Source organism: Ostrea edulis, chromosome 5 (assembly GCF_947568905.1).
Source record: "Ostrea edulis chromosome 5, xbOstEdul1.1, whole genome shotgun sequence".
Taxonomy (NCBI): domain Eukaryota; kingdom Metazoa; phylum Mollusca; class Bivalvia; order Ostreida; family Ostreidae; genus Ostrea; species Ostrea edulis.
In genome coordinates, this window is record NC_079168.1 from 12494752 (window position 1) to 12506062 (window position 11311).

At 36.8% G+C, this 11311-nt stretch overlaps 1 protein-coding gene across 1 annotated transcript; it reads right to left on the bottom strand.

Annotated features, from left to right (window-relative positions):
• Window positions 1-2319: 2319 nt before the first annotated feature.
• On the bottom strand, window positions 2320-11298 carry LOC125650310 (uncharacterized). Its single transcript, XM_048878487.2, has 7 exons — window positions 10788-11298; window positions 9852-10041; window positions 6586-6782; window positions 6151-6310; window positions 5419-5564; window positions 3193-3461; window positions 2320-2468 (listed from the first exon to the last, which is right to left on the bottom strand). The coding sequence occupies exons 1-6, from the start codon at window positions 11192-11194 to the stop codon at window positions 3224-3226; spliced, it is 1338 nt and encodes a 445-aa protein (XP_048734444.2). The 5' UTR covers window positions 11195-11298; the 3' UTR covers window positions 2320-2468; window positions 3193-3223.
• Between the last annotated feature and the right edge of the window lie 13 nt (window positions 11299-11311).

The following is an 11311-nucleotide window of genomic DNA, read 5'->3' on the forward strand; positions in this document are numbered from 1 at the left end:
GAGCTCACCTTAAAATCTGAGGTGTGTTTGTGAAACACTGATGCCTCCGTATGGCAGCAAAATCATACATCCAAAAAAGGGACTTGTCATAAATAATACACAAGTGAAATATGAAAGCCCTATCATGAAAACACAAACCATTCAAAACATTTTTTTTCAAAAGTAGGTCAATCTTTCAGTTCAACATCATCGCTAGACAAGGGTTTACGATCTCCTCCGCTTCTCTAGAGAAGCAGAGCGGATTGTAAACCCTTGGCTAGCGAAGATGCCAGTTCAAGGTCATGAGGTAAAACATTTTGGTACTAGATCTATAATAAAGATCTTGTCAAAAGGGATGCACATGTAAAATATGAAAGCCCTGTCAGTATAACCATTCAAAAGGTGACCAAGGTTCTGGTTTTTCAAAAATTGTTCAACCTCCAAGGTGAAGGTCGCAAAGTCCAAAATGTTGGTACCAAAACAAGGGCCTTATCACAGGGACTACACATGTGAAATATGAAAGCCCCATCATCATCCATTCTAAAGTTATGGCCAAGGTAAAGTTTTTGCGAACATACATGGACAGCTAGACAGGCCAAAAACTATACCCCCCCCCCCCCCTTCTCTGATTATAGGGACATAAAAAAGAATAACGTAAACAAAATATGATAATATATATTTCTATAACACATCAATATATTATGCTTTGGTGCCAATAATTAAAGAATTGAGTATATATAATGTTGAGTGAAAATGCATATACCTGACAAACAGTAATCAATTTCGTAACTCCTACAATCAATACAAAATAGATAGTTGGGCAAACACAGACCCCTGGACACACCAGAGGTGGGATCAGGTGCCTAGGAGGAGTAAGCATCCCGTCAACCGGTCACACCTGCCGTGAGCCCTATTACTTGATCAGGTAAACAGAGTTATCCATTGTCAAAATCAGTGTGCCAAGAATGGTCCAACAATATATGAGCCTATTGTAATGTGGGTTGGATAGGGGGAGTTGGGGTTCCATCTCTTCCACTTCCAATCCCTGCTCTGGATCTTTTTCTTTCTCCTTTTTTCTTCCCCTTTTCTTTTGCCAATCACCCATCTCCCCTTTCCATTTTCTCTCCCTCTCATGCAGTTTCTAGCTCCCCCTTCCTCTTACCTTGTCTGTTCCTTCTCACTTTCTAGCTCCCCCTTCCTCTTACCTTGTCTGTTCCCTCTCAGTTTCTAGTTCCCCCTTCTTACCTTGTCTGTTCCCTCTCAGTTTCTAGTCCCCCTTCCTCTTACCTTGTCTGTTCCCTTCAGTTTCTAGCTCCCCCTTCCTCTTACCTTGTTTGTTCCCTCTCAGTTTCTAGTTCCCCCTTCTTACCTTGTCTGTTCCCTCTCAGTTTCTTGTCCCCCTTCCTCTTACCTTGTCTGTTCCCTCTCAGTTTTTAGCTCCCTCTTCCTCTTACCTTGTCTGTTCCCTCTCAGTTTCTAGTCCCCCTTCCTCTTACATTGTCTGTTCCCTCTCAGTTTCTAGCTCCCCCTTCCTCTTACCTTGTCTGTTCCTTCTCAGTTTCTAGTTCCCTCTTCCTCTTACCTTGTTTGCTCCTTCTCAGTTTCTAGCTCCCCCTTCCTCTTACCTTGTCTGTTCCCTCTCAGTTTCTAGTTCCCCCTTCCTCTTACCTTGTCTGTTCCTCTCAGTTTCTAGCTTCCCCTTCCTCTTACCTTGTCCGTTCCCTCTCGGTTTCTAGCTCCCACTTCCTCTTACCTTGTCTGTTTCTAGCTCCCCCTTCTTACCTTGTCTGTTCCCTCTCAGTTTCTAGTTTCCCCTTCCTCTTACCTTGTCTGTTCCCTCTCAGTTTCTAGCTTCCCCTTCCTCTTACCTTGTCCGTTCCTTCTGACTTTCTAGCTCCCCCTTCCTCTTACCTTGTCTGTTCCTTCTGACTTTCTAGCTCCCCCTTCCTCTTACCTTGTCTGTTCCTTCTGACTTTCTAGCTCCCCCTTCCTCTTACCTTGTCTGTTCCCTCTCAGTTTCTAGCTCCCCCTTCCTCTTACCTTGTCTGTCCCCTCTCAGTTTCTAGTCCCCCTTCCTCTTACCTTGTTTGTTCCCTCTCAGTTTCTAGCTCCCCCTTCCTCTTACCTTGTCTGTTCCCTCTCAGTTTTTAGCTCCCCCTTCCTCTTACCTTGTCTTTTCCCTCTCAGTTTCTAGCTTCCCCTTCCTCTTACCTTGTCTGTTCCCTCTCAGTTTCTAGCTCCCACTTCCTCTTACCTCGTCTGTTCCCTCTCAGTTTCTAGCTCCCCTTTCTTACCTTGTCTGTTCCCTAAGGAATTGAAGCACTAACAACAAGTCTCAAATAAAATAAAATATTTATTTTCACCATAATATATATTACTTTGGCACAAAATTAATGAATGTTGAAATTTAATGAGTACAGAAATGGTTTTTTTTAAAATACTGTGAAATCATTCATTTTTTGTGGCTTTCTTGGTAAGGATCGACATATCTACAAATTAAAAACCTCTGTGAACAAGCAGAATAATGTTCAATCTTCGACCACAAATCAAGACCCCACTAAAATAATGAAGTAATTCTGCCTCAACCCAGTAACCCCTATACAATAATTCTTGATATGCCCACTATAAAACAACCATTATTCCCTGAACCAAGCAACTGTCAAACAATTTTTACATTCATGTAAGGATATTGAATTCAAAATGCTTATAGTACATTTGGATGGGTTTTTTTTCACCAGAGTGAAATTTTTTGACAATGAAAGTCTTAGGAGTGGGTCACATTCTAATAAAGAAAACATCCCTAGTTCCTATAATGTCTCTCAATAGTTATAAACCAGTAAATCAAAAATAGAACAAAATGTTAGATATATTACGTTTAATGATAAATCTGATAAAAAAAACCCTGTATATGTCAATTATAAAATGTATGCTAGATTAAGTCTTTTATACATGTATTATTAATCTTTCACACCTTTATCTTATTTTTGTTTTTCAATGTCACAGGTAAATTTGTGTAGCCAAAGGAGAAGATGCGCAGTGTGTAAAAGTTTGTGGATAATTGAAAAAGAGGATTGTGTATGTATGTATTCACTAAAAAAATCATAAAAAATAATGCCAATAAAAAAATTATCACAGTGATCTGAGGATTGAGAACCCTTGAAATTAAATATAATGTAACTTTAAAAAAAACCCAGAATTGTTAAAAGAAATTACTGTTCGGACACCAGTTACAATCGTTCCCAATTCAAGAAAATGACCATTCCACATCCGATCCCTCTGTATTGAGTGAACTTGCGAACTGTGGAGAGTATGGTCGGTGGATTCCGAGAGGATTGTGGTGACTAGTCATGGTGTCACTGTTAATAACCACTGTGGAGAGAGCGTCAATAGACTGATAACTATCCGTGGAACAAACTAAAAGTCGCCTGGCCTCCTCTGACTGGTGGTCAGCCCTCTCATTCTTGTCTGTGGTCTCTGTAGAGCTGGAGGGAAGAAAAACATTCAGTCGTATATGTTATGTAACTCGGGGAACTGTTTTCAGTGCCACATTTTGAAAGAATTTAATCTGAATGTTATTTCAAATTCAATCTGAATGTTATCTCAAGATCTGATCTGGTACTCAAAGCCGTATTGAAGAAGTTTCACTGTAATTAAGGACTGGAGAGGACTCAGTAGAAAAAGAAACTGTCATTTAAGATTACTAGTATACCAAATATCTGAAAAAGGTACCGACATATAGATACATAATTTCAAGAGTAATTCAATGTAGAATCCTTACTTAACAAAGAATCGCAGACTTAAAATAAAGCAATTGTTTTGTTTTATGACTAGGGCTAGTGATCCAAGTATCCTCCAAAAAACCCAATTATACCTATTTATATTTGATGTGCAGCATATACAGGTATAAAGAACACTTTGCCATGTACCTATATCCAATTCTATATAAACATGAGTTTTCAGAAAGGATATCTATCTATCTATCTATCTATCTTCCTTCCTTTCTTTCTTTCTTTTAAAATTGCTGAAGAAATCAATCATTTTAAGCATTGAATGACTTTAACCGTGTAATGAAAATGAATGTAAGCATACATATCATTTTTCTGTACAAGGATGACTGTTCCATGCTTTTATTGCTTGAAATACTACATCCTGTCAAATTGCTTTTGATAATGTCTAGGAAAGTTTTATTACCTATCAATATGACACATTTAGAGTGCTTTCATTAACACTTATTTATGTTACCAAAATTGCCAGTTGGCAACATGATTTCCAAAATTAGTGATGAATATGACATTGGGTTAATGAAAGGCATCATCAGTATACAGTTTAGGCTGATGATGAATATGACACTGGGTTAATGAAAGGCATCATCAGTATAAAGTTTAGGCTGATGATGAATACGACACTGGGTTAATGAAAGGCATCATCAGTATACAGTTTAGGCTGATGATGAAAATGACACTGGGTTAATGAAAGGCGTCATCAGTATACAGTTTAGGCTGATGATGAAAATGACACTGGTTTAATGAAAGGTATCATCAGTATAAAGTTTAGGCTGATGATGAAAATGACACTGGGTTAATGAAAGACATTATCAGTATACAGTTTAGGCTGATGATGAAAATGACACTGGGTTAATGAAAGGCGTCATCAGTATACAGTTTAGGCTGATGATGAATATGACACTGGTTTAATGAAAGGTATCATCAGTATAAAGTTTAGGCTGATGATGAAAATGACACTGGGTTAATGAAAGGCATCATCAGTATACAGTTTAGGCTTATGATGAATATGAGACTGGGTTAATGAAAGGCATCATTCAGGCTGATGATGAAGATGACACTGAGTTTATGAAAGGCATCATCAGTATACAGTTTAGGCTGATGATGAATATGACACTGAGTTTATGAAAGGTATCATCAGTATACAGTTTAGGCTGATGATGAAAATGACACTGAGTTTATGAAAGGCATCATCAGTATACAGTTTAGGCTGATAATGAATGACACTGGGTTAATGAAAGGCATCATCAGTATACAGTTTAGGCTGATGATGAATATGACACTGGGTTTTTCAGTATACAGCTAGTTTACTACACAGATATTTTAGCTTACCTTCTGTTGTAGCTGCAGAACTGTAACTCTCTGAAAAAATATTTTGACATAACATTGTTATCTCAAAATATTTTTTCAGAGAGCTACAGTTCTGCAGCTACTTCTGTTGTAGCAGTAGATAGATATTTAAGTTGTAGCAGTAGATAGATATTTAAGTTGTAGCAGTAGAGAAATATTTAAGCTTACTTCTGTGTAGCAGTAGAGAAATATTTAAGCTTACCTTCTGTGTAGCAGTAGAGAAATATTTAAGCTTACCTTCTGTGTAGCAGTAGAAAAATATTTAAGCTTACCTTCTGTGTAGCAGTAGAGAAATATTTAAGCTTACCTTCTGTTGTAACAGTAGATAGATGGCAGCATGATACATATTGCTGTAATACTGAGCCAGGTGGATAAATGAACATTTGGATTCCAGTGAAATGGATGTTCATTAAATAGTGTCCAAAACAGTACGACCACAGGGGTCTGGAGGCTCTGAAATGTAGAATAGGCATACAAAGAAAGAACATAGTATCTACAGAGTTATGCCCCTTATATTGCAACAGGTATAAATCAAAGAACATAGTATCTAAAGAGGTATGCCCTTTATTTCACAACAGGTATATAATCAAAGAACATTGTATCTAAAGAACCAAAGAACATTGTATCAAAAGAGTTATCCCCCTTATATTGCAACAGGCATAAGATCAAAGAACATAGTATTTATGAGTTATCCCCCTTATATTGCAACAGGCATATAATAAAAGAACATAATGAAAGAACATAGTATCTAAAGAGTTATCCCCCTTATATTGAAACAGGCATAAGATCAAAGAACATAATCTCCAAAGAGTTATGTCTTTTACAATTCAATCTCTGTATGTGAGAATTTCACATCTATATTGGTGTACATATCCACAAAAGATTATAAACATGACATGCTGTCATACACTGTCTCCATAAACAAATAAGTTCATGCACGTGTAATCAAGAGACTGAACAAAATTGGTTTAGCTAGTTTATTAGAAGTCTTTACCATTATGATAATGAGATAATTGGCTAGTTTATTAGAAGTCTTTACCATTATGATAATGAGAAAATTGGCTCCTTCTGAGAAATGCAAGAACACAACAACAAAGAGGCGAGTAAGCAACATGGCTAGGATTGTTATCCCTGAATACAAAATTGTGAGGGAGGGGCAGTCTGCAGCACCCAGAAAACATTCAAAATCAAAGCTCAGTCTGAAATGTAAACAACAAGAGCATACTTTACACATGCTGTTCATACTAATCAAGGTTAAAGAAAAGTCTTCTAGAAATAAGTCATGTTCAGTAATGTGATTCTTTACAATAAATGAAGGAATTTTGAACTAAATTTCAATTAATTTGTTTCAATGGAAATTCAGCCAGAGTTTATCAGTAAGAAAATCTTCATTTTAGATAAAAATTCTCATTCTGGTCCATATTTACTGATGTTTTCAATGAAGTTAATGAGAATAAACAAGAAAATCCCTAACTTTTCCCAGAACATTTTGATAGTGGAAGCATCACCAAACCCGGGAATGAGATCAGTCCAGAAGAGTGCCAACAGCGATAAGAAACAAAACAAGTAGGACCAGAACATCATATGTATTGTCTCCATTGTAGGATGGTTGTTTGAGGTGAGGTCTTTGGCCGATTTTTCAAACACAACATTGACAATAGCTTGTGGAATCTAAAAAATACAACATTCATTAATACTAATGTGTCCAATCACTTTCAACGAGTTTTGTAATTACCTGATGTACATACACGGCATAATGAATCGGTCATCAAATTAAGTGAATGCATGCTTAATAGCACTTTTATAATGGCATTTCAACATTACAAAGTTTTATATTTTAACATTGACATCCATGAATCCATGAATACAATTCAATTGTTCATATATTTTCTTCTATATATCATTAAGGAGGAACAACACATTGTCATAATGGCTAAATTTCTTTTGAACCAATAAGAAAATATTACAAGATATGATTATAAAGCCTCCCAAGTGAAGGTCAAAGGTCAAGGTCACAGAAAGCATTTGACCTTAATACTTGTTTGTATCCTCTATCCCATGTCTCTATTAATCCTGGTTCTAAAGTTATACCAGTTTTTATGTTTATGGTCTGAGGTCAAGATCACTGGAGTCCCTTGAACTTGTAGACTCTGTCATTTTCTTCTCATTTAAGAAGACCCCTGAATTCTATCTATCATGTTTATCAAGTTATATCTGTTGAATTTTGGAAATCATTTATCCCTATACTTTCATCAAAGGGTTACGGAGAACAGCTGCAGACATATTTACATGCGAGAAAGAACGAGAAGCAGAAGAATAATAAGAACTGAGAAAAAACCTCAAGTCTCAAAACTTTATTTGAAAGACTTGCAGTTTCCTTTAAATCTAATTGCCTTGCTGGATAGCTCAGTAAGTTAATGTGTGATCATGGGTTCAAATCTAGCAGGGGTTTTAATTTTTTCCAGATTACTTTGTACTAAAGTAAAACTGAATTTTTGAACAACATAATAAGGTTAATTTTAAAGTTTTCAATTCCAAAATATTATCATATGGGTGTCTTATTCCTCTTAAGTAGATTTTATAATTAAATATTTAAAGCTACAAACATTCCCTCCCATAATCATAAACCACTTAATAAAATCTTATTCAATTACCATGTCACACATGAATACTTGCAATGCTAAGTTTAAAAGTAAATCCTCCAATCCTAAACTACAAGGCTAAGAAAACCAGAGCTTATTGCTGTTCAAGGTGGAAAACATTTTGTACACTCCTCTACATGGGACTGTCCAACACCCATTCTTTACAGGTAACCTCCATCCAAAGCTGATGATGTTGAGATTGGAAATTAATTACTTACATGAGATTTGCATTACTGGTTAAATACCAGGCTAAGTACATTGTATTCCACTTAATTTCACAATAAAATGAGACATATATTCACAATATACCCACAATAGTAGAGCTTCATGTATTACACGAGGGTACCATAGAATATTGTGGGGCATGAGGCTCAGTGTTCATTAGTATTTGGTCAGTATGCAATTGTCACTTGTTCAAATTCCAGAGTGGGCACTTTAAATCTTGCACCGGCATTGTCTCTGTTCCCCCAGCTGTAAATGGGTACTAGTTTTGGCTGGGAGAGTGATGGACTAGAGTAAGTGACTCTCATCTGCTTAGTTACTATGGAAACCAGGAAATTAAGCATCAGCCATATGTACTTCATGCCTCGTAGAGATTTAACTTAACTATAGGGTATATCATAAATATGCATCTGACAGGCCACCCCTGTTTTGTACAATACATGCCAGAAATCATTATTGATAAGTACATTTCAGATATTTTATTTTTATTTCTAATTTCAAATAAATTTACATGAAAACAAGAGTACTGTAAACGGTACAATATACGCCCGTCGGACAGTGAAATTCAACCCGGAGGCATATTGTGCTCTCTGAATTGATACAACACACATTCTGAATAGAAAAGCCTTAAAGTAGGGCATGGCATACCAATCCATCTGACATGTGAACTGATTATGTATTTCTCTGAGAGTGAGGTTGTGACAAAATGTCAGCGCAATATCTTATCTATCATGATAAAAAGTCCAGGAAACCATTTGATCTACTTTTAGCCCTAAAGTAGGTCATGGTGCACCAATTAAGTTGAAGTGTTTGAAATGTGAACTGATTATGAATTTCTCTGTGAGGGAGGTTGTGACTAAATTTCAGAGCAATACCTGTGACCATATCAAAAAAATCTGGAAAACTGTTTGACCTAATTCTACCCCTAAAGTACTGTAGGTCATAGTGTGTCAATCCAGCTGAAATGCTAAATAACTTGTCTTCCTCCGAGAGGAAGCCTTTGACTAAATATCAGGGCAATATCTGTATTTGTAATGAAAAAAAGCCCGGAAAACTGTTCGACCCACTTTTAGTCCCAATGTAGGCCACGGACGGACGAACCAATCCAGCTGAAATGCAAACTGAACTTTTATTCCTCTGAAAGGAAGCTTAGGTGTAAATTTCAGGGCAATATCTGTATCTGTAAGGAAAATAAGTCCGGAAAACTGTTTGACCTACTTATAGCCCTAAAGTAGGTCAAGGAAAGACCAATCCAGCTGAAATGCAAACTCACTCTTACAATTCTTGAGGGAGAAATTGTGGCCAAATTTCAAAGTTGTACATGCCTCTGTTACGGAAAAAAGTCTGGAAAACATTACCCCGGACGGACGGACAGCCAGCCAGACGCACGGACAGCTAGCACCATAACATAATACGTCCCGTCTAATGACGGGGTGTATAAAAATTATCCATATGAAATTCAGACTTTATTATTAGGCCACATAAAATTAATATTTAGATTCTCATCCTGATTTGCAAAAAAAATGGGGCGGGTGGGTGGATTTTATTTTTTATTCTTTAAATGCAAATCACACCGCACCAGTTCTTTACAACTACCACATCTTTCCGAATTCTGATTATTACAAACATGACTGGAATCAAACGTCACTTCACAACCACAACGCGCCAATATGTCAGGCAGCCATTGAAATGATCTGACTTTTTTGTATACCGAACCCGATTTTTTTTTTTTGCGATACTTTTTTTTGCACACTTTTTTTTTTAAACAAAATAAAAGACAGTGGGGCGGGACGTTTTGAGAGGGGCGGGCGGGGATGAGAATCTAAAAATTAATTCTATGTGGCCTTAATCATAATTATGTATTTCCAGTACTTACAAACCCAGCAAAGTAGCAGAGAGGCCATAGAATCCCTGCTATTCCAGAAGCTCCACCATCATCACTTTTTGATGAGTCATTCTCTAGTTTTGGAAAAATATCTGGTATCAGTGCAACAAGTTCTGCACAGAACACCATAATAGCTGAGATTGTTTTCCGAAGGGATGGTTTCTTGTGGAGAATGACAAATCTAGCAAACAAAGTAATCAATACAGTTTGATATGTACAATAAAACACCATTTGCAGAATGCATAGTCTTAAGCAAGTAATTTGTATAATTAAAAATACAAGGATGTTGCACGTGATCAAAAGCACAGAATTCCCGTGTGATTGATGTGCAACCATAAATATATTCCTCCCCAACTTTATTTTCAGGACAATATGATCTACATCTACATGTGTCAAAGCCTTTAGTACGTCTTCAATTCTAAGACTGTTCAGCATCTCTGAAAAGTTAAGCCCAACAAATCTGGGAGATTCTACACAATGCAAGGGAATCAACTGATCTACCAGATCAATCTGCCAAGTCCCCATTATACTCTTTTCTTTTACAGAACTGCTACATTAATTATATACCGAACCTTATCTGCACTTACTCTTTCTTCACCACAAGATTGTTTCTGCAAACTATATGTATCCTAAAGTTTTCAAATGGGCAACTATCTTTACACACCCATTTCTCAAGACTTTTTCTCTCTTTCTAACTCTTCAAAGCAAATTACATGCAAGTAAAGATTGTAATCAGTGATTGTTATCTGATGGGGGTACCAAATTGGTAAATAAATGTGTTTAAGGACTAGACTTCCCTTGAATCCTACAGGTGCTCTACTAACTGAGCTATTGTGATTTCACTCAAATTATTAAACACAAACCACCACAACTGCAAAAACACTGCTCAAAACTCATAACAGATGAGGATGATGTGGTCAAACAGACCTTGTCAAGAAAGTCACTGGTATAGCGAAATTAGTAGCAATGGCTTGTAGATATGGAGCAGTGCGTGACCCGTTGGCTGCATACACCAGAAATATAGTTGACACGGCATCTGCCAGTCCAACGTAAAACATGTTCCCTTTGCTACAGTTCACTTTGGTATGCCAGATTTTCAGAAATTTCCTTATGAGTAATATGGTTATCATTATCACAGATGATAGCAGTAAATTTATGATGCTAACAAAGAAGATGACGGCGTAATTGTCGATGGCATTTGATGATGAATTCCCGCTATTGTTAACTGTCATTTTGGAGCTGTCGCTCATTGAATCCAACCATAATGGCGTAAATATTGTCGATGTCGAAAGTCCAGACACAATTCCAAATGCTAGGAAAACAGATTTCAGCATGCTTTTTAGTGGGATTTTCCTTTTACAAGAGAAAAATAAATATACACGCTTAAGTTATTGCCATGTTGTGCTGTCTGCCATCTTCAAACCATGTGACCAGCTGATTTGTCATGTGAT

Coding starts and splice junctions, on each gene's coding strand:
- LOC125650310 (XM_048878487.2), bottom strand. CDS start 11,194: ATGCTGAAATCTGTTTTCCTAGCATTTGGAATTGTGTCTGGACTTTCG. Junction 6,783..9,851: donor TCTGCTACTTTGCTGGGTTT/GTAAGTACTGGA, acceptor TGTATTTTTTAG/ATTCCACAAGCTATTGTCAA. Junction 6,311..6,585: donor ATCAAAATGTTCTGGGAAAA/GTTAGGGATTTT, acceptor TTTACATTTCAG/ACTGAGCTTTGATTTTGAAT.